We start from the raw sequence: 23,952 nt of genomic DNA, 5'->3' as shown, positions 1-23,952 counted from the left end.
AAAGAAAAGAATTAGATTGAGTTTTGGGTTTTTATTTCAAGCTGACTTGACTCATGTAGATGAATATCTCCTTTTTGATTGACACTTTTCCATGAGTGTATTTCATTTCCAGTGTAATAACACAAAAGAAGCATTGAAGCTGTGGCATTCTCTGATGCCCAGAATAGAAGGGAAAAGCTTTTCAGTGGAAACAAAAGAGAAGAGTGCAGAAAATGACAATTCTGGCCTATTAAAGATCTTATTTGTGGGAAGGTGCTGGGAACAGCTGGATAAAGGCTGGCACAACCTGACATCTGCAGCATCACCAGACTCATCAGGTGCCAACACCTTCCCTTATGACATGGAAGGTGGTGTTCTCCAGCCCTGGAGAATGGTGGTCATCACCATTGTCATCCTCCTAGAGACCAGGAATCACCAAACTCAGTGCTTTAGTGAAACTGAGTCCCAGGGCTACAGCTCAACAAGGATCTCCAAGCTGCCTTCCCTTTGCCTCTGCAGCTGGGATGGGCACTGCAGATCTCCCTGTAACAGACCAACTGGCCCTGCCCGCCCAGCGGAAACCGACTCCAGGTCAAGAGCCTTGAACTTGAGTGCGGGTTCCACCAAGGATAATCGGATAACCGGTCGACAGGAGCCTCAGGCCGGGGCAAGGCGCCGCTGGGGCCCCGGGAGCTTATGGGGTCCCAGGAACAGTGAGGAAACTTCCTTTTCAGGCCAGACTGCCCAGGGGTGTTTTGCAGCGGCTCTGCTCAGAGCCTTTGATTTCTGCACCTGCACCTACGTCCATCCTCCCCTTCCTGGGAGGAGATTTTAGCCAGAGCAGTTTACACTGGTGCCCGTTTATGCTGCAACTGATGGTTGGAAATCTGAGCATGTTGTGGTGTATTTTCAGATTCAGGGTTGTTTCTGGGGAAAGGACTGATTAGGGGAAAGTTGAAAGGCATCTACAGTCTGGAAGGACATCTACCTGATATTGGGACCCTCCAGTGGGAAGACTTGAGGACAAGACTGAGACTTCAAGGAACCTCTTGAAAGGGAAAGTGATTTCATTTCATTTAAATGGTTAATTTCTCCTGCAATGAACAAGTAGTTGAAAAATATTTTTAAATGTATAGGTAAGTCTTAAACTCACACCAAGTTTAAATATTTTCCTTAAGCCAAAATAAAACTTTAATGTTCTGGCTTCAGTGGAAGCAGAATCATCTGCAATGTGTTCAAAATTACTTCTTTGTTCATCTTAATTCAATTGAGTAAAAGCTGTAGTCGACAAACTTGTGACCCAGTAACTACCTTAAATAATTTCAATTTTCAAAATCTTTCTTTCTCCTCATTTCTTTTAACCTAGGATCATATGTTAAGCTTTCAAATTTATACATAGTTTTCCACTGGAAAGTTTTACTAACTTTTTAAAAATGTCATTTTATACAGATAAGTTGCTTTAAAATTCATAATCAAGATTTTTTTTTATTTCAACATAATATAGGTTTACACTTAATATATCATTTGCTACTTGATAAGCATCTTATATGCCAAATGCACGGATTGCATGGTGACTTGATGCCCACTAAATGTCTCGGTGTGCTTGGGACAGTCATGAGATTATTTCATTTGCTAGTAAAATTTTAAAATGTGTAGATATGCTTTGTACAATATTAGAAAAGATTTCTGCTGCTAAGTCACTTCAGTCATGTCTGACTCTGTGTGACCCCAGAGACGGCAGCCCACCAGGCTCCTCCATTCCTGGGATTCTCCAGGCAAGAATACTGGAGTGGGTTGCCATTTCCTTCTCCAATGCATGCATACCTGCTAAGTCGCTTCAGTTGTGTCTGAGTCTATGCGACCCCATGGGCAGCAGCCCACCAGGCTCCTCTGTCCACAGGATTCTCTAGGCAAGAATACTGGAGTGGGTTGCCATTTTTGTCTCCATAGAAAAGATGAACCTATTCTAATTTGCAGAGGTAGAATTTTTGCATTAAAATTAGAGTTGAACAAGGCACAGATATGGCATTATCATTCTTAGGGTAGACATGAAATATTGGCGAAACCTTTGTATACACCTGTCACAGTAACAACTCTCAGAGTTATGTTTAATGTGTCCCTGATGCTTTATGTAATCTACTCATTTATGATAACTTTTTAAGTTGTTATATTAACATTATATAAAGCACATGAGATGGTATATTGAATGGAGTACAGTATTCTCACTATCCCTATTTTATTTTCAGTTGGACAATAATTGGTTTACAATGTTTTCTTGGTTTCTGCTTATACAACAATGTAAATCAACTATAAATACACATATATCCACTCCCATACTCCTATTTTAAAGCTGAGAAAGCTGTAGTATAGGACAGAAAAGCCAACTGGACCAAATAGTGCAGGAAGTTGAAGGAAGACTAAAGAGATGCCCAGATAACAAATATACTGGTCTCATAAGAAGACAAGAGTAACCCCCCCACCACACACACACAAAATGCAGCAAGATTGTCATTTTCAAACAGTTTAACTGGTAAAACTATTTTAAGCTTATCATTATGATTATTATCATTATTACACTTACACTTTTATTGACAACCCCGAGGACCAGCAGTATCCTACCATTGTGCAGGATGCTGGGTGGGATAAGAAATGGAGACTTGCTCCTGCTCTGGGGAGTCAATTCCTCCCCATTTAAGGGACTGTCACTTAGAAGGTCCTGATGGAGGAGGTGTGTGGGGGAGGGGTGTTTAAAACTAAAAAGCAAGCCCTTGATCTTCTTTTTTTTCTTTTAGTTCTACCAGTTTATTGCTACCAACCCATCTCCCTCCACCCTCATGCACGCATTCTCAGTCATGTAACCCCATGGACTGCAGTCCGCCAGGCTCCCCTGTCCACGGACTTTTCCAGGCGAGAATACTGAGTGGGTTGCCATTTCCTTCCCTAGGAACGCCTTGATCTTGAAAACTACAGACTATAGGAAATTCTTAAAATAATAAAAGTTGAAATATGGTGAATGAAATGTATAAATTGCTGGAATGTTTGTTGATCAATTTTTGTAAATGAACCCTGGCTTGTTACTGTGGGAACTTGGATGTAACTCAGTAATGATATTTTCTGTGCAGCACATTGACATATTGATTATTAAACTCCTTCTTAGAAAATCATACTGTTTGAAGATAGAGAACATGCCTATTTTCAGTAATTAACCTCCTGTTCAAATCTCAGCCAAACATAGGTCCATGGTGCTGAATAAAAGATATGGTGGGTGTGCATGACATGCTTCAACATATTTCAAATGGTCAAATATCGAAGTTTTGGCTTAGCTTCTGGTTCAAGATGGTGGAGTAGAAGGACGTGCACTCATCTCCTGCAAGAGCACTGAAATCGAAACAAACTATTGAAAACCATCCACAGGAGGACTCTGGAGCCCACCCAAAAAAGATACCCCATGTCCAAAGACAAAAAAGAAATTACAACGAGATGGTAGAAGGTGCACAAGCACAGTAAAAATAAATCCCATATCTGCCAGTTGGGAAACTAACAAACTGGATAACAGTACTACCAAAAAAATTCTCTCACTGTTGTGAAGGTTCAAAGACTCACGTCAGTCTTCCGGGTCTGCAGATCCAGCAAAGGGACTGGGAATCCCCAGGAAATCTGACTCTGAAGGCCAGGGAGATTTGATCACAAGACTTCCACAAGACTATGGAAGAGAATCCATTCTCAAAGGGGACAAACAAAATCTTGCGAGCACCAAGACCCAGGGGAACTGAGCAGCAGTGACCTCACAGGAGACTGAACCAGACCTACCTGCTAAGGTTGGAGTCTCCTGTGGAAGTATGTGTCAGCAGTGGCTTGCCTTGGGGACAAGGGCACTAGCAGCAGCAATCCTGGAAGGTGCCCCTTGGCGTGAGTCCCCTTGGAGGTTGCAGAAAAATCACACTTCATTCATTAATAATGTTTCTCATGTCTTTAGTATGAGAAGGATAACAGTTGACTTCTGAACTCTTTGTTGGGTTTTGGTCTTTCAGTAGCAATGCAGAAGCTCCAGGAGGTGACATCGCCAGCAAGTATGGACAAAGGACTTTACTGAAAAGAGAACTAGGATCCAACCCGGGACAGCCCAGGACTGGAGGGCAGAAATCCATTTCACAGCACCTCCTCTTTCCTTCCTGCCTGTGCATGTGTTTGATTTTCTGCATTGATATGAGATCTCTATTCTTTCCCTATTATTTGTGTTTGTACTACATCAAAGCATTTTCTACTAATTCCTCTTTCTCAAAGAGTTTTTTCCGAACTCATAGGAATGCTTTTAGAAGTATGAAATCCAGAAATTGGAATGCTCTTCAGCATACAGCAAAGCAAAGTTCTCACACTGAAAGCCTATGGAACTAGCACCCAAGGTGAAAAGAAAATACCTTTGCCGGGGGCCCAGCACCTTTCCAGTGTCTCCTTCCGGTCACTGTCTCAGGCCAGCTGTCCTGCCTCCTCCCTGCGGGCAGGCACTCTGTGATCCTCACAGTCCTGAGGATTTCTGCAGGAGCGCTTGATGCTTCTTGTGTGACTGAACTCATTGAATCCAAACAGTAATCCTGTGAAAACTACCCTTATTTTCCCCATATTAAAGATGAGGAAACTAACCTTGTAGTGTTTGTGATACGTCTCAGGGTAACACTACTAGTAAATAGCAGAACTGGGATTCAGAGGTTTTGGAATTTCTAGAACTCTCCTTTCCCTTGGGCTCTCTTCCTGTGGCTTCCACTCTGACTACACCGCGCAGCTAGAAGAAATCAGCACAGAACGGAGCTCCTGAGATGGAGGCAGTGAAGGCGCTGTGTGAGGGGGTGACCTGCTCAGTCCTGAGGAGGCAGGGCTGAGGAGAAGGTGGGAGACAGAGTAATAGGAGTCAGGAGCGGCCATCAACACCGCATGTCGTCAGCTTTCCTGCAGGAGGGGACTGCTTCCCTCAGACATTTATATCAACCATTCTGTAATGAGTGGGTGTAGATTAGTTATGCCTATGACATCAAGACTCACCATTTTCTACAATTTCATAATTTACTTCCTACCTTATTTCTTTTTGGCACCCTCCACAGCTTATAGGATCTTAGTTCCTCAACCAAGGCTCCCTGGAGGGAAAGCTCAGAGTCCTAACAACTGCACCCATAGAAAATTCCCAGAATGCCACATATTAACAAAGATTTCATGGAAAGTGATAGAATTGTTCCACAGTATAAAATGAGCAAATGCTGATTTATGATAGATACATAGACAAAATAAGGATTTAGATTATCAAAATTAAAAAAACTCAAGCAGTTTACTTTGAAAAGTTTTAATAAATAAATTACAATTTTAATGAAATAGAAAGGGGAATATTGTTTCTAACTTTTAATACAATGTAAACATACACATCTTTTATATGAAAATATAAAATATTGAGAAAAATAATACATTAAATAAAAAATAAATAAATAAGATCAGGGCAAACATTGCTTATGGATTGATACACCTGCACTTGAATACTTTTATATCCACTAGCTAATTACTACTGACAAGTATTGGCTTAGCTAACTCAATAAATTTGGTGGCTGAAACAGAAACCAGAGTCTTCTGAAATGAACACAGGTGGGTATACGTGGGTGACGTGGCATCTTAGTCAGTGAGAGTCATGTCAAGGTGAGTACTGGTCTCCATCCATCACTCTTAACCTTTCTTGCAAGCTGGTTGATGAAGAGAAGGATTTCATTATCTCCACTCTGACGATTTCCCAGGCACAGTTGCTGTATCCCTTCTCTTGCAGGTAGACATGGAGGCCCTGGAAGTACCTCTTCACGGCCAGCGTGGGGCCCGTCCTTCCCAGGGCAGAGTCTTCCTCTCCCATCACCTGCCCCAGGCAGGCATCCAGGTTGTCCAGCTGCTGATGGAGTCCAGTGCGGAGCTGCTCCAGGAGGGTGGTGTCCCAGGCAGCAGAGGAGTGCTCTGTGTGGAAGAGGTTGAAGCTCTGCTGGAGCATCTCGTGGAGCACAGAGATGGCCTGGGCCTCCTGCAGCTGGCCGCCCTCCACCATCTCCTGGGGGAAAGCGAAGTCCATTCTGTCCTGCAGGCAGAAGCGAGGGGAGAGTCTCCTCATTTGGCCCAGGAGCCTGAGGGTCTTCCTACCAACCAGCACATGGTTCTGAGACAGGTCACAGCCCAGGGATCCTCCTGGGCCGTAGCTGACCAGCACCAGGGCCATCAGTAGACAGAGCACGAAGGCCATGGGGAAGATGAGGCTACTGTTGCTGGCCTGACTGCGATGGTGTCTGGTGGAACCTTGAGGTAGGTTTTCTGATGCCATGCTTTCTAAGCAAGGCCATTAAATAGGGAACATGGTAGTTTTCATTTTCTAATTGTTTCTGTACACTATTACTTCCTTTTTTGGTTTTCTGTTATGTATTTTCAATACAGTCAAAGAAATGTTTTCTATCTAGACTATTAATTTTGTCTTCTCCTAGTAACTTCAGATGTGCCCATCCAAATGGATACTTCTCAGTCAAATGAGAAAGGTCTTTGTCTTAAGTGAGAATCGATGTGCATTTGAATTTACACATGTTATTGCCTTGTCTCTCATGCATAAATGTTGCTCTCCTGTCTTCCATGAACATATTTTTGGCTTGATCTTAGGCTCCATTTTTTCTGTCCTACTTTACATAGGAAGCCAGGCTCTGTCAGCTCTATGGTTTTCACATTTATAAGGGATTCTACCAGATCGCTCTGGTAGTTAAGCTCTTTAAAACAAAGGATGGGTTTTCTTTAGTGTTTGATGTAGAGAGGAGGCTGATTATTGTCAGTCCATGTACTCCTCCCACACTTCTCTTCCTTCTAGAACACATTGCTGCAGATCCCTGCCCTTCAGGGAACCACGAGGGCAGGTCTATTACAGACATCACCCTTTCTTTCCACCATTTTCTCACTGGAGAACAGTCGTCCTCCACAGACTGGGCCAGCACCCCCACCAGAATCCTGGTTCTTCTCAGGGAACATGGGTGAGGAGACTCTCATTCCAGGATAATTGTATTTCCCCAGCAGCACCTCACTCACAAGGGAGAGATCACATGGAACTACAGCCTGTCCTCGGGAGTGACAGAGTCCCTTGATCACATGCTGGGCTCTCTCCCTGAGGGCAGGCTCACGACATCCTGTGGACAAGAATCTCCTTTCTGTGGAGGGCTTATTTATTTGTTGGGGAAATAAATTGTCTTCCTAAAAGCCCACCCTCTCCCCTGGAGTGGTTGTGTGAAGGACCCTAGTTCTCCGTGGTGACCTTCGTTTCTCCTGACCTGTTTCCCCAGGTGTCCAAAGTGTCAGCAGTGCTCAGAAGCTGAGAGCAAAAGTGTGCTTGTGCAAGTGGTGGAGGAGTTTCCAACTGCAATTATTTTACTTGTAGTAGATAAATAATATTTACTTTGCCAGGTATAGTTGCTATTATTCAGCTGTTACTTAAACTCTTCAACACTTGTTCTTCTCAGAGTTTCTGAGCTGGAGAAAAGAGATTCAGTGATGCTGTTGTCTCTCACTGGAAGCTTCTGTCACAGAACCTAACGAGTTTCAGCCATTTCTTCGGGCAGTTGATTCTACCGGGCATCTCTGTTCCTCTGTTTCCTTCTCCTCTGAGATTGCAGGGCAGTGAGACCCAGGTTACTAGATCAGGAGAAATAGCCTTCTTTCCTTTACTTGCGTGTAATTTTTCATTTAAACTTTTTCTATACACTTAGTGACTAATAGGACAATGTTGGTATTCCTGCTCCTGCTCTGGTTCTATTTCATGATGAGACAAGAACAATAAAGGGAAGTAAAGAAAGCCAGAGGGACCGCATCTCTATCACTTTCAAGGCGTTAGATTTTTTTGTTTCTCTTTGCAACTTTCCTCGAAAGTAAAATTCCACAGTTGTTTTTGTGGGCAACTAGGAAACAAGGGTCCGTCTCAATGTCGTGAATATGGAAGAAGGGAAGTGGTTTTCCCCTGGCGTAATGAGGTATTCTGAGTTAGCAAACTGCAGTGCGGCATGCCTGGGGAGTAGGCTGTGGCAGAGGGGGAGGATGAGGCCAATATGAACAACAGAAAGCCTGGGACAGGGCTGCTTCTTACAGAAGCTCAATGAAGGCCAAGTCCTGAGTCAGTTGACTGCCTTCAGCTTTGGAAGACCAGCTAGCTGATTTTCCTTTCCTTTAATCCACATGTGATCAGTATAAGGGGAGAAGGAAGAGAGACGGGCAATCAGAACCCCACTTGCTAAAACACAAACCCTCTCTGGCCGGGTTTAGGAGACCAGTCTTGCCTGGCTTCTGTGTAGTTGATAAATCCACCTGGGCAATGAGAAGATGCTTTGAAAAAACTAGAATGAAAGGGAATGAAATGATTCCAAAAGATACTGATCTTAATGTGGGTGACAGTAAAATTATGATATTAAAATTAAGAGCTGCATTTTATTGATTGCTAACCCTAATGATCTCCCTAATATTCCAGTTTGGGATACGATGACATTGATGGGTTGGGTTTCTGCAGGTGTTTTAAGAATTTTAAAAATATTTATTTTATGTGTTAATTTGGCTGGGCCAGGTCGTAGTTGAAGCATGCTGGGTCTTGCATCTTCCTTGCTTCATGCAGGATCTTTACTTGGGCCATGGGAAGTCTTGCTTGCCACATGCAGGATCTAGTTTCCTGACCAGAGATTCAACTCAGGCTCCCTGCTTTGGGAGCATGAGTCCTGGCCAATGGAGCATCAGGGAAGTCTCGAGGGGTAGGGTTTCAATATATGAATTTGGGGAACACACACACATTCAGTCTGTAACATGGTAATGACAAGATACCAAGGTATTGTGTTTATGGGGCAAGGATTCATTAGGATATATTTCATTCTTGGTATTTATTTGAGGAGAAAGAACACATTCATTGATGCTGCCCTCACTTCTTATGGCACATCCATCCCAAATTGATTACTAATTAAATGTTCCAAGACTACTGTGACCCTAATTACCAAGGACCTACCAGGCTTCCCTGGTGGCTCAGACGGTAAAGAATCTGCCTTCAATGCAGGAGACCAAGGTTCAATCCCTGAGTCGGGAAGATCCGCTGGAGAAGGAAATGGTAACCCACTGCAGGATTCTTGCTTGGAGAATTCCATGGGCAGAGGAGCCTGATGAGCTACAGTTCATGGGGTTGCAAAGAGTTGGACATGACTGAGCAACTGACACTTTCGCCAGACAAATCCCACAGACTCTCAGTGTTCATCAAAAATGACAGTGACAACAACTCCAAATTACTTAGCCTCTGTAAGGGACTCACTTAGTCCCTCCGACATAGTTGAAACTGAGTTAATATTCTCCTTCCCAAGAGCCCCCTGCTAAGACTTTATTTGAAGAAAATAATCTAAGAATGAATTCGCACATCTGGATTTCAAAACCTAATATGTCAGGTTCCAAACTCCCTATCCACAGCATAAACACCTGAGCACACTGCATGTACTAACTCTCACTTATTTCCCTACTTTACTTCTAACACAAGATGTTCCTTTGTTGTTTCATATCTCGATGTTACAAATCTCTTGTTTCCATTAGTTAACTTCTATTTCCAAATTCTAGATAAGCTGAGCGATTTACAAAGTATCCTGATTATTTTGTACAGTAAACAAAATTAAATGATCAAGTGGTAGTTATTACTGAGAGTCTAAATGTGATTGACAAAACTAATAATTATAAAACAATCATATTTAACTGCAAGATGACTCATATAGATTGTTAAGTGATCCTCACCATAAAATTGAGATACGTGATGGACAAGATCCTTGAGAGTTATGACCCCCTGCATGAGATTGGATTAGAAACATTTCAGATAATCCTGTATAGAAAACCCCAAGCTGACGGTACTTGTGGATATAGGTAAAGCATACTTAATGCTACCAAATTACATGAATGAGGGAAACGACTGGAAGAATACAAGACGACGCATGCTAACGGGTGAATTGTGAGGGATGGAGCAGAGCATCCCCATGGCCATCAGCAGGGAAACCAGGACCCAGAAAGTCAGCACTTGCCCTGGGCCTCAGGGAAACAGCTCAGGTCCTGCCCTGAGCTAAGCCGCCCTCCAAGCTCCTTTCGCTGCGCCCCAACGGCCGGGAGGGGGCGCCCGATCTCTCAGGAACTGACACACCGGCGCCGCAAACCCAGCTGGACCCGCCTCCAGGTACAGAGCGGCCAACTCGGGCGGCGGATCCACGGGGAGAACTCGGGGGTCGCCCTCGGAGGGAGCCGCCGGAGCCCAGGGAGCGCCTGGGGCCGCGCGAGCAGAGAGGAAAGTTCTTTTTCGGGCCCGACTGCCCAGGGCAGCTTTGCCGCTGCTTCTGTCAGAGCCTTTGATGTCTGCACCTGCCCCTGTATCCACCCTCCCCTTCCTGGGAGAAGATTTTACCCAGAGCGATTTACACCGGTGACCGTTTATGCTGCGATTGATGGCTGGAAATCAGAGCATGTTGTGGTATGTTTTCAGATTTAGGACTGTTTCTGAGGGAAAGGACTAATTCGGGGATAATGGGAAAGGCATCTCCAGTCCGGACAGAAATCTACTGGATACTGGGACCCTCCAGTGGGAAGACCTGGGGACAAGATTGAAAATTAAAGGAGCCCCAGGGAAAAGAGAAAATTATTTCATTCAATATTAATATAAATGTGAATATAAAAGGTTAATTTCTGCTGTACTGTTGTTTGAAAACTCTTTTAAAATGTATGTCTTAAAGTCACATCAAGTTGAAATATTTTCCTTATGCCACAACAGTACTTTTCAGTTCCTGCATTTAAGGGAAGCAAAATCATCAGTAATCTTTGCAAATTGCTACTTTGTATATATCTTCTCTCTCTCTTCAACTGAGCAAATGCCATATTTGACAAACTTCAGTTCAGTCCAGTTCAGTTGCTCAGTCCCGTCTGACTCTTTGCGACCCCATGGACTGCGGCAAACCAGGCCTCCCTGTCTATCACCAGCTCCCAGAGTTTACTCAAACTCATGCCCATTGAGTCAGTGATGCCATCCAACCATCTCATGCTCTGTCGTATCCTTCTCCTCCTGCCTTTAATCTTTCCCAGCATCAGGGTCTTTTCAAATGAGTCAGTTCTTCGTATCAGGTGGCCAAAGTATTGTGCTTTCAGCTTCAGCATCAGTCCTTCCAGGGAATATTCAGGACTGATTTCCTTTAGGATGGACTGGTTGGATCTCCTTGCAGTCCAAGAGAATCTTGAGAGTCTTCTCCAACAACACAGTTCAAAAGCATCAATTCTTTGGCGCTCAGCTTTCCTTGTAGTCCAACTCTCGCATGCATACATGACCACTGGAAAAAGCATAGCCTTGACTAGATGGACCTTCGTTGGCAAAGTAATGTCTCTGCTTCTTAATATGCTGTCTAGGTTGGTCATAACTTTTCATCCAAGGAGTAAGCATCTTTTAATTTCATGGCTGCACTCACCGTCTGCAGTGATTTGGGAGCCCCGAAAATAAAGTCTGACACTGTTTCCACTGTTTCTCCATCTATTTGCCATGAAGTGATGGGACTGGATGCCATGATCTTTGTTTTCTGAATGTTGAGTTTTAAGCCAACTTTTTCACTCTCCTCTTTCACTTTCATGCAGAGGCTCTTTAGTTCTTCTTCACTTTCTGCCACAAGGGTGGTATCATCTGCATATCCGAGGTTAGATCTGCTGGATATATCTCCCAGCAATCTGGATTCCAGCTTGTGCTTCATCCAGCCCAGCATTTCTTAGGATGTACTCTGCATATAAGTTAAATAAGCAGTGAGAGTATATAGCCTTGACTTACTCCTTTTCTATTTGGAACCAGTCTGTTGTTCCAGGTCCACTTCTAACTGTTGCTTCCTGACCTGCATACAGATTTCTCAGGAGGCAGGTCAGGTGGTCTGGTATTCCCATCTCTTTCAGAATTTTCCACAGTTTATTGTGATCCACACAGTCAAAGGCTTTGGCACAGTCAATAAAGCAGAAATAGATGTTTCTCTGGAACTCTCTTGCTTTTTCGATGATCCAGCAGATGTTGGCAATTTGACAAACTTATGACCCAGTAACTACCTTACATAACCAATCTCAATTTATAAAATCCTTTTTTCCTCTCATTTCTTTGAACCAACGGTCATCTATTAAACATTCATGTTTTTGTGTAGTCGGTTTTTCATTGGAGAATTTCATCAACTTTTTCAAAACGTCAGGTCATGTGGATAAGTTGCTTAGAAACCTGCAATCTAAATGCTTTTGATTTCAGCATCATGTGTGCTCAGCAGGTACCAACTGTGAAATAGGCAGTTGGGTATATGATTCCAGCATGCATCTTTGGAAGATCTCAGCATCAAGACATAGTTTTAAAGCCCTGATAATTAGAGTAGGTCATGGCCTACTTTATGAGTTTGAATGGAAAACAGTTCTGAGCCTTGAACACAGGGAAACCACAAGTGGCTTTGTCACAAGTGAAACTCAGACTGGATACCAGCCAGATGGCAGGAGGGCAGTGTGAGTGTGGAGCCTGGGATCCAGTGGAGGACCTTGAAATCTGTGTGTCTTCTAGCTGGAGATCACGGAGTTTGCACAGAAATGAATAATGAACTTCTTTACATGAGTCAAGTGACAATGGAAGAGCAATGGGTGCATTGTGTATGGATCAGAAATTCACAGAAGAAACCTGCATTTCCCGTGAATATGATGGGGAAAGGCTGTCACCTATTCTAGCGTACTGGTCTTAAAACTAAAGTCTCAACTCCACAGCTCTTCTCAACTCTACACTGCGATGCTGGGGCTCCAGTTCCTACCAGCACATTTCTCCTTTGCCTGCAGATTGTTTTTCTTTCAGAGTTCTCCCGAACCAATTGCAAGAGGTGGACCAGAAGGCTGGAGTATGACTGATGACAACCACCATCAATTAGGAAAAGGAGAATTAATGGTTGCTGCTAGATGCTCTGTGTCACCAGTCAGATTGGCAAAACCTAAAAAGGATGATAAGATCCCGTTTTGGTCAATGTGTGAGCACATAGAAGGACTTAAATGGTCTTGAATATAGATTAATGTAGCCATTATTCTCATGAACAGTTGGCAATATGCATGTGCAAGGTTTATGTATTTTGACCAATCAAATTGACTTCATGGCCCCTTGTTCAGAGAAAGACTCCCACTTGCGTATAAGACACCTGCATACACTTCTAGCAGTCTCTCCTCTAAAGGCATAATTTCTGAGAAGGACTGACTCTCGGGGGTGACACTGCCAGCACTTAGAGACTGAAGTTTTGATGGAACATTGAGCACAGGAGAGTTCACACACTGAATATACTGTGAAACTAGCACCCAAGTTAAATATTTTTACCGAAGACCTAGCGTCTTTCTAGTGTTGCCTTTCAGTCACTGCCTCAGGCCAGCTGTCCTGTCTCGTCCCCGTGGGCAGCTACTCTGGGACTCTCACTGTCCTGATTATTTCTGCCAGGCACACTTTTACCCTTCTTGGAATATGGACTCATTGATCCAAACAGTAGTCCTCTGAAAAACTACTGTTATTTTCCCCATACTTGAGAAGAAGATCAAGACAGCATGCATGCCTGCGTGCATGCTAAGTTGGTTCAGTCGTGACTGACTCTCGTGACCCACGGACTGTAGCCCACGAAGCTCCTCTGTCCATGGGATTTTCAAGAAAGAATACTGGAGTGGGTTGCCATGTCCTTCTCCTTAGTGTTTGTGATATTTTTCAGGGTCACCCTGCTGTGAAATAGCAGAGCTGCAATTCCAAGGTTTTGAAACTTGGAGAACTCTCCCTTCACTTGTGCTGTCTTCCAGTGATTTCCACTGAGAGAAACGTTGAAGGTAGAAAGCATCACAGAACACAGGTCCTGTGTTGGAGGCAGTGAAGATATTGTGTAAGGGAGTGGATTGTCCAGTAAAGCAGGGCTGAGGAGGAGGTGGGAGGGAGAGTAACAGGTGTCAGGATCAGCCTCTCGGCACCTCATGTTGGCAACTTCCCTGGAGGGGATGAGTCCTCCCCCCACATACTGACACCAACCGTTCTTTGCTGACTGGGTATAAACTAGTTATACTTGTGACTTCAGGACTAATCATTTACCACAGTTTCAGAGACTCCTTTCTACCTGTTTTTTTTTGGGGGGTGGAGGCCGGGCTGCACTCCACAGCTTGCAGAATCTTAGTTCCCTGACCAGGTATCCATGGTACCTGAGCTTCTCACAGTGGAAGCACGGAGTCCTAGCCACTGCACTGCCAGGGAATTCCAGGAATTTCATCTTTTGAGAATCATTTCCTGAAAAGTGGTAGGACTATTCTGTAGTATAAATGGACAAATGCTATTCCACAATAGGTATAGACGAAATAAGTATTTAGGTTTTCATTATGAAAAAATAGACAAAATAAGTATGTAGGTTTTCAGAATGAAAAAACAAATTTACGTTCATAAGAATTTAATAAATAAAAGAAATTACAATATTAAGGAAATGAACATATTTTCTAAATTTCATTACAATGTAGACAACCATTTTTATATGAAAATGTAAATATGATCAGATAAAAGAATAAATAAAATAAATACATAAATAAAGACAAATAACATCAGGGCAGTCATGACTTATGGACTGATTCCCATGCAGCTGAATACTTTTTATATCTACTTGCTTATTGCTACTAGACAGTACTATTGATTGAATTCGAGAAACACTGTGGCTAAAGCAGAAATCAGAGTCTTCTGAAATGAACACAGGTGAGTGTGCAAGGCGGATGTGGCATCTTAGTCAGTGAGAGTCATGTCAAGGTGAGTTCTGGTCTCCATCCATCACTCTTAACCTTTCTTGCAAGCTGGTTGATGAAGAGAAGGATCTCATGATTTCCAGTCTGACGATTTCCCAGGCACAGGCGCTGTATTCCTTCTCTCGCAGGTAGACATGGAGGCCCTGGAAGTACCTCTTCACGGCCAGCGTGGGGCCCGTCCTTCCCAGGGCAGAGTCTTCCTCTCCCATCACCTGCCCCAGGCAGGCATCCAGGTCGTCCAGCTGCTGATGGAGTCCCGTGCGGAGCTGCTCCAGGAGGGTGGTGTCCCAGGCAGCAGAGGAGCGCTCTGTGTGGAAGAGGTTGAAGCTCTGCTGGAGCATCTCGTGGAGCACAGAGATGGCCTGGGCCTCCTGCAGCTGGCCGCCCTCCACCATCTCCTGGGGGAAAGCGAAGTCCACTCTGTCCTGCAGACAGAAGCGAGGGGAGAGTCTCCTCATTTGGCCCAGGAGCCTGAGGGTCTTCCTGCCAACCAGCGCGTGGTTCTGAGACAGGTCACAGCCCAGGGATCCTCCTGGGCCGTAGCTGACCAGCACCAGGGCCATCAGTAGAGAGAGCACGAAGGCCATGGGGAAGATGAGGCTGCTGCTGCTGGCCAGACTGCGATGGTGTCTGGTGGAACCTTGAGGTAGGTTCTCTGATGCCATGCTTTCTAAGCAAGGCCATTAAATAGGGAACATGGTAGTTTTCATTTTCTAATTGTTTCTGTACACTTTTGCTTCCTTTTTTGGTTTTCTGTTATGTATTTCCAATACAGTCAAAGAAATGTTTTCTATCTAGACTATTAATTTTGTCTTCTCTTAGTAACTTCAGATGTGCCCATCCAAATGGATACTTCTCAATGAAATTAGAAAGGTCTTTGTCTTAAGTGAGAATCGATGTGCATTTGAATTTACACATGTTATTGCCTTGTCTCTCATGCATAAATGTTGCTCTCCTGTCTTCCATGAACACGTTTTTGGCTTGATCTTAGGCTCCATTTTTTCTGTCCTACTTTACATAGGAAGCCAGGCTCTGTCAGCTCTATGGTTTTCACATTTATAAGGGATTCTACCAGATCGCTCTGGTAGTTAAGCTCTTTAAAACAAAGGATGGGTTTTCTTTAGTGTTTGATGTAGAGTGGAGGCTGATTATTGTCAGTCCATGTACTCCTCCCACACTTCTCTTCCTTCTAGAACACATTGCTGCAGATCCCTGCCCTTCAGGGAACCACGAGGGCAAGTCTATTACAGACATCACCCTTTCTTTCCACCATTTTCTCACTGGGGAACAGTCGTCCTCCACAGACTGGGCCAGCACCCCCACCAGAATCCTGGTTCTTCTCAGGGAACATGGGAGAGGAGACTCTCATTCCAGGATAATTGTATTTCCCCAGCAGCACCTCACTCACAAGGGAGAGATCACATGGAGCCACAGCCTGTCCTCGGGAGTGACAGAGTCCCTTGATCACATGCTGGGCTCTTTCCCTGAGGGCAGGCTCACGACATCCTGTGGACAAGAATCTCCTTTCTGTGGAGGGCTTATTTATTTGTTGGGAAAATAAATTGTCTTCCTAAAAGCCCACCCTCTCCCCTGGAGTGGTTGTGTGAAGGACCCTAGTTCTCCGTGGTGACCTTCGTTTCTCCTGACCTGTTTCCCCAGGTGTCCAAAGTGTCAGCAGTGCTCAGAAGCTGAGAGCAAAAGTGTGCTTGTGCAAGTGATGGAGGAGTTTCCAACTGCAATTATTTTACTTGTAGTAGATAAATAATATTTACTTTGCCAGGTATAGTTGTTATTATTCAGCTCTTACTTAAACTCTTCAACACTTGTTCTTCTCAGAGTTTCTGAGCTGGAGGAAAGAGATTCAGTGATGCTGTTGTCTCTCACTGGAAGCTTCTGTCACAGAACCTAACGAGTTTCAGCCATTTCTTCGGACAGTTGATTCTACCGGGCATCTCTGTTCCTCTGTTTCCTTCTCCTCTGAGATTGCAGGGCAGTGAGACCCAGGTTACTAGATCAGGAGAAATAGCCTTCTTTCCTTTACTTGCGTGTAATTTTTCATTTAAACTTTTTCTATACACTTAGTGACTAATTGGACAATGTTGGCATTCCTGCTCCTGCTCTGGTTCTATTTCATGATGAGACAAGAACAATAAAGGGAAGTAAAGAAAGCCAGAGGGACCGCATCTCTATCACTTTCAAGGCGTTAGATTTTTTTGTTTCTCTTTGCAACTTTCCTCGAAAGTAAAATTCCACAGTTGTTTTTGTGGGCAACTAGAAAACAAGGGTCCGTCTCAATGTCGTGAATATGGAAGAAGGGAAGTGGTTTTCCCCTGGCGTAATGAGGTATTCTGAGTTAGCAAACTGCAGTGCGGCACGCCTGGGGAGTAGGCTGTGGCAGAGGGGGAGGATGAGGCCAATATGAACAACAGAAAGCCTGGGACAGGGCTGCTTCTTACAGAAGCTCAATGAAGGCCAAGTCCTGAGTCAGTTGACTGCTTTGGAAGACCAGCTAGCTGATTTTCCTTTCCTTTAATCCACATGTGATCAGTATAAGGGGAGAAGGAAGAGAGACGGGCAATCAGAACCCCACTTGCTAAAACACAAACCCTCTCTGGCAGGGTTTAGGAGACCAGTCTTGCCTAGCTTCTGTGTAGTTGATAAATCCACCTGGGCAATGAGAAGATGCTTTGAAAAAACTAGAATGAAAGGGAATGAAATGATTCCAAAAGATACTGATCTTAATGTGGGTGACAGTAAACTTATGATATTAAAAGTAAGAGCTGCATTTTATTGATTGCTAACCCTAATGATCTCCCTAATATTCCAGTTTGGGATATGATGACATTGATGGGTTGGGTTTCTGCAGGTGTTTTAAGAATTTTAAAAATATTTATTTTATGTGTTAATTTGGCTGGGCCAGGTCGTAGTTGAAGCATGCTGGGTCTTGCATCTTCCTTGCTTCATGCAGGATCTTTACTTGGGCCATGGGAAGTCTTGCTTGCCATATGCAGGATCTAGTTTCCTGACCAGAGATTCAACTCAGGCTCCCTGCTTTGGGAGCATGGGTCCTGGCCACTGGAGCATCAGGGAAGTCTCGAGGGGTAGGGTTTCAATATATGAATTTGGGGAACACACACACATTCAGTCTGTAACATGGTAATGAGGAGATACCAAGGTATTGTGTTTATGGCAAGGATTCGTTAGGATATATTTCATTCTTGGTATTTATTTGAGGAGAAAGAACACATTCCTTGATGCTGCCCTCACTTTTTATGGCACATCCATCCCAAATTGATTACTAATTAAATGTTCCAAGACTACTGTGACCCTGATTACCAAGGACCTACCAGGCTTCCCTGGTGGCTCAGACGGTAAAGAATCTGCCTTCAATGCAGGAGACCAAGGTTCAATCCCTGAGTCGGGAAGATCCGCTGGAGAAGGAAATGGTAACCCACTGCAGGATTCTTGCTTGGAGAATTCCATGGGCAGAGGAGCCTGATGAGCTACAGTTCATGGGGTTGCAAAGAGTTGGACATGACTGAGCAACTGACACTTCCGCCAGACAAATCCCACAGACTCTCAGTGTTCATCATAAATGACAGTGACAACAACTCCAAATTACTTAGCCTCTGTAAGGGACTCACTTAGTCCCTCCGACATAGTTGAAACTGAGTTAATATTCTCCTTCCCAAGAGCCCCCTGCTAAGACTTTATTTGAAGAAAATAATCTAAGAATGAATTCGCACATCTGGATTTCAAAACCTAATATGTCAGGTTCCAAACTCCCTATCCACATCATAAACACCTGAGCACACTGCATGTACTAACTCTCACTTATTCCCTCCTTTAATTCTAGCACAAGATGTTCCTCTGTTGTTTCATATCTCGATGTTACAAATCTCTTATTTCCATTAGTTAACTTCTATCTCCAAATTCTAGATAAGCTGAGCGATTTACAAAGTATCCTGATTATTTTGTACAGTAAACAAAATTAAATGATCAAGTGGTAGTTATTACTGAGAGTCTAAATGTGATTGACAAAACTAATAATTATAAAACAATCATATTTAACTGCAAGATGACTCATATAGATTGTTAAGTGATCCTCACCATAAAATTGAGATACGTGATGGACAAGATCCTTGAGAGTTCTGAACCCCTGCATGAGATTGGATTAGAAACATTTCAGTGAATCCTGTATAGAAAACCCCAAGCTGACGGTACTTGTGGATATAGGTAAAGCATACTTAATGCTACCAAATTACATGAATGAGGGAAACGACTGGAAGAATACAAGACGACGCATGCTAACGGGTGAATCGTGAGGGATGGAGCAGAGCATCCCCATGGCCATCAGCAGGGAAACCAGGACCCAGAAAGTCAGCACTTGCCCTGGGCCTCAGGGAAACAGCTCAGGTCCTGCCCTGAGCTAAGCCGCCCTCCAAGCTCCTTTCGCTGCGCCCCAACGGCCGGGAGGGGGCGCCCGATCTCTCAGGAACTGACACACCGGCGCCGCAAACCCAGCTGGACCCGCCTCCAGGTACAGAGCGGCCAACTCGGGCGGCGGATCCACGGGGAGAACTCGGGGGTCGCCCTCGGAGGGAGCCGCCGGAGCCCAGGGAGCGCCTGGGGCCGCGCGAGCAGAGAGGAAAGTTCTTTTTCGGGCCCGACTGCCCAGGGCAGCTTTGCCGCTGCTTCTGTCAGAGCCTTTGATGTCTGCACCTGCCCTTGTATCCACCCTCCCCTTCCTGGGAGGAGATTTTACCCAGAGCGATTTACACCGGTGACCGTTTATGCTGCGATTGATGGCTGGAAATCAGAGCATGTTGTGGTATGTTTTCAGATTTAGGACTGTTTCTGAGGGAAAGGACTAATTCGGGGATAATGGGAAAGGCATCTCCAGTCCGGACAGAAATCTACTGGATATTGGGACCCTCCAGTGGGAAGACCTGGGGACAAGATTGAAAATTAAAGGAGCCCCAGGGAAAAGAGAAAATTATTTCATTCAATATTAATATAAATGTGAATATAAAAGGTTAATTTCTGCTGTACTGTTGTTTGAAAACTCTTTTAAAATGTATGTCTTAAAGTCACATCAAGTTGAAATATTTTCCTTATGCCACAACAGTAGTTTTCAGTTCCTGCATTTAAGGGAAGCAAAATCATCAGTAATCTTTGCAAATTGCTACTTTGTATATATCTTCTCTCTCTTCAACTGAGCAAATGCCATATTTGACAAACTTCAGTTCAGTCCAGTTCAGTTGCTCAGTCCCGTCTGACTCTTTGTGACCCCATGGACTGCGGCAAACCAGGCCTCCCTGTCTATCACCAGCTCCCAGAGTTTACTCAAACTCATGCCCATTGAGTCAGTGATGCCATCCAACCATCTCATGCTCTGTCGTATCCTTCTCCTCCTGCCTTTAATCTTTCCCAGCATCAGGGTCTTTTCAAATGAGTCAGTTCTTCGTATCAGGTGGCCAAAGTATTGTGCTTTCAGCTTCAGCATCAGTCCTTCCAGGGAATATTCAGGACTGATTTCCTTTAGGATGGACTGGTTGGATCTCCTTGCAGTCCAAGAGAATCTTGAGAGTCTTCTCTAACAACACAGTTCAAAAGCATCAATTCTTTGGCGCTCAGCTTTCCTTGTAGTCCAACTCTCGCATGCATACATGACCACTGGAAAAAGCATAGCCTTGACTAGATGGACCTTCGTTGGCAAAGTAATGTCTCTGCTTCTTAATATGCTGTCTAGGTTGGTCATAACTTTTCATCCAAGGAGTAAGCATCTTTTAATTTCATGGCTGCACTCACCGTCTGCAGTGATTTGGGAGCCCCAAAAATAAAGTCTGACACTGTTTCCACTGTTTCTCCATCTATTTGCCATGAAGTGATGGGACTGGATGCCATGATCTTTGTTTTCTGAATGTTGAGTTTTAAGCCAACTTTTTCACTCTCCTCTTTCACTTTCATGCAGAGGCTCTTTAGTTCTTCTTCACTTTCTGCCACAAGGGTGGTATCATCTGCATATCCGAGGTTAGATCTGCTGGATATATCTCCCAGCAATCTGGATTCCAGCTTGTGCTTCATCCAGCCCAGCATTTCTTAGGATGTACTCTGCATATAAGTTAAATAAGCAGTGAGAGTATATAGCCTTGACTTACTCCTTTTCTATTTGGAACCAGTCTGTTGTTCCAGGTCCACTTCTAACTGTTGCTTCCTGACCTGCATACAGATTTCTCAGGAGGCAGGTCAGGTGGTCTGGTATTCCCATCTCTTTCAGAATTTTCCACAGTTTATTGTGATCCACACAGTCAAAGGCTTTGGCACAGTCAATAAAGCAGAAATAGATGTTTCTCTGGAACTCTCTTGCTTTTTCGATGATCCAGCAGATGTTGGCAATTTGACAAACTTATGACCCAGTAACTACCTTACATAACCAATCTCAATTTTTAAAATCCTTTTTTCCTCTCATTTCTTTGAACCAACGGTCATCTATTAAACATTCATGTTTTTGTGTAGTCAGTTTTTCATTGGAGAATTTCATCAACTTTTTCAAAACGTCAGGTCATGTGGATAAGTTGCTTAGAAACCTGCAATCTAAATGCTTTTGATTTCAGCATCATGTGTGCTCAGCAGGTACCAACTGTGAAATAGGCAGTTGGGTATATGATTCCAGCATGCATCTTTGGAAGATCTCAGCATCAAGACATAGTTTTAAAGCCCTGATAATTAGAGTAGGTCATGGCCTACTTTATGAGTTTGAATGGAAAACAGTTCTGAGCCTTGAACACAGGGAAACCACAAGTGGCTTTGTCACAAGTGAAACTCAGACTGGATACCAGCCAGATGGCAGGAGGGCAGTGTGAGTGTGGAGCCTGGGATCCAGTGGAGGACCTTGAAATCTGTGTGTCTTCTAGCTGGAGATCACGGAGTTTGCACAGAAATGAATAATGAACTTCTTTACATGAGTCAAGTGACAATGGAAGAGCAATGGGTGCATTGTGTATGGATCAGAAATTCACAGAAGAAACCTGCATTTCCCGTGAATATGATGGGGAAAGGCTGTCACCTATTCTAGCGTACTGGTCTTAAAACTAAAGTCTCAACTCCACAGCTCTTCTCAACTCTACACTGCGATGCTGGGGCTCCAGTTCCTACCAGCACATTTCTCCTTTGCCTGCAGATTGTTTTTCTTTCAGAGTTCTCCCGAACCAATTGCAAGAGGTGGACCAGAAGGCTGGAGTATGACTGATGACAACCACCATCAATTAGGAAAAGGAGAATTAATGGTTGCTGCTAGATGCTCTGTGTCACCAGTCAGATTGGCAAAACCTAAAAAGGATGATAAGATCCCGTTTTGGTCAATGTGTGAGCACATAGAAGGACTTAAATGGTCTTGAATATAGATTAATGTAGCCATTATTCTCATGAACAGTTGGCAATATGCATGTGCAAGGTTTATGTATTTTGACCAATCAAATTGACTTCATGGCCCCTTGTTCAGAGAAAGACTCCCACTTGCGTATAAGACACCTGCATACACTTCTAGCAGTCTCTCCTCTAAAGGCATAATTTCTGAGAAGGACTGACTCTCGGGGGTGACACTGCCAGCACTTAGAGACTGAAGTTTTGATGGAACATTGAGCACAGGAGAGTTCACACACTGAATATACTGTGAAACTAGCACCCAAGTTGAATATTTTTACCGAAGACCTAGCGTCTTTCTAGTGTTGCCTTTCAGTCACTGCCTCAGGCCAGCTGTCCTGTCTCGTCCCCGTGGGCAGCTACTCTGGGACTCTCACTGTCCTGATTATTTCTGCCAGGCACACTTTTATCCTTCTTGGAATATGGACTCATTGATCCAAACAGTAGTCCTCTGAAAAACTACTGTTATTTTCCCCATACTTGAGAAGAAGATCAAGACAGCATGCATGCCTGCGTGCATGCTAAGTTGGTTCAGTCGTGACTGACTCTCGTGACCCACGGACTGTAGCCCACGAAGCTCCTCTGTCCATGGGATTTTCAAGAAAGAATACTGGAGTGGGTTGCCATGTCCTTCTCCTTAGTGTTTGTGATATTTTTCAGGGTCACCCTGCTGTGAAATAGCAGAGCTGCAATTCCAAGGTTTTGAAACTTGGAGAACTCTCCCTTCACTTGTGCTGTCTTCCAGTGATTTCCACTGAGAGAAACGTTGAAGGTAGAAAGCATCACAGAACACAGGTCCTGTGTTGGAGGCAGTGAAGATATTGCGTAAGGGAGTGGATTGTCCAGTAAAGCAGGGCTGAGGAGGAGGTGGGAGGAAGAGTAACAGGTGTCAGGATCAGCCTCTCGGCACCTCATGTTGGCAACTTCCCTGGAGGGGATGAGTCCTCCCCCCACATACTGACACCAACCGTTCTTTGCTGACTGGGTATAAACTAGTTATACTTGTGACTTCAGGACTAATCATTTACCACAGTTTCAGAGACTCCTTTCTACCTGTTTTTTTTTGGGGGGTGGAGGCCGGGCTGCACTCCACAGCTTGCAGAATCTTAGTTCCCTGACCAGGTATCCATGGTACCTGAGCTTCTCACAGTGGAAGCACGGAGTCCTAACCACTGCACTGCCAGGGAATTCCAGGAATTTCATCTTTTGAGAATCATTTCCTGAAAAGTGGTAGGACTATTCTGTAGTATAAATGGACAAATGCTATTCCACAAGAGGTATAGACGAAATAAGTATTTAGGTTTTCATTATGAAAAAATAGACAAAATAAGTATGTAGGTTTTCAGAATGAAAAAACAAATTTACGTTCATAAGAATTTAATAAATAAAAGAAATTACAATATTAAGGAAATGAACATATTTTCTAAATTTCATTACAATGTAGACAACCATTTTTATATGAAAATGTAAATATGATCAGATAAAAGAATAAATAAAATAAATACATAAATAAAGACAAATAACATCAGGGCAGTCATGACTTATGGACTGATTCCCATGCAGCTGAATACTTTTTATATCTACTTGCTTATTGCTACTAGACAGTACTATTGATTGAATTCGAGAAACACTGTGGCTAAAGCAGAAATCAGAGTCTTCTGAAATGAACACAGGTGAGTGTGCAAGGCGGATGTGGCATCTTAGTCAGTGAGAGTCATG

The 23,952-nt window shown here is 43.8% G+C and overlaps 2 protein-coding genes across 2 annotated transcripts; both read right to left on the bottom strand.

Annotated features, from left to right (window-relative positions):
* Nucleotides 1-5,650: 5,650 nt before the first annotated feature.
* Nucleotides 5,651-6,238, bottom strand: LOC133048537 (interferon omega-1-like). The gene has a single exon (XM_061132235.1). It carries the CDS (start codon nt 6,236-6,238, stop codon nt 5,651-5,653), a length of 588 nt encoding a protein of 195 aa, XP_060988218.1.
* Nucleotides 6,239-14,807: 8,569 nt separating this feature from the next.
* Nucleotides 14,808-15,395, bottom strand: LOC133048523 (interferon omega-1-like). The gene has a single exon (XM_061132221.1). It carries the CDS (start codon nt 15,393-15,395, stop codon nt 14,808-14,810), a length of 588 nt encoding a protein of 195 aa, XP_060988204.1.
* Nucleotides 15,396-23,952: the final 8,557 nt, after the last annotated feature.

This window comes from Dama dama, chromosome 29, assembly GCF_033118175.1.
Source record: "Dama dama isolate Ldn47 chromosome 29, ASM3311817v1, whole genome shotgun sequence".
Lineage (NCBI taxonomy): Eukaryota > Metazoa > Chordata > Mammalia > Artiodactyla > Cervidae > Dama > Dama dama.
Note: the sequence above shows the minus strand (reverse complement) of the source record. Positions and strands in the feature narration are given on the sequence as shown.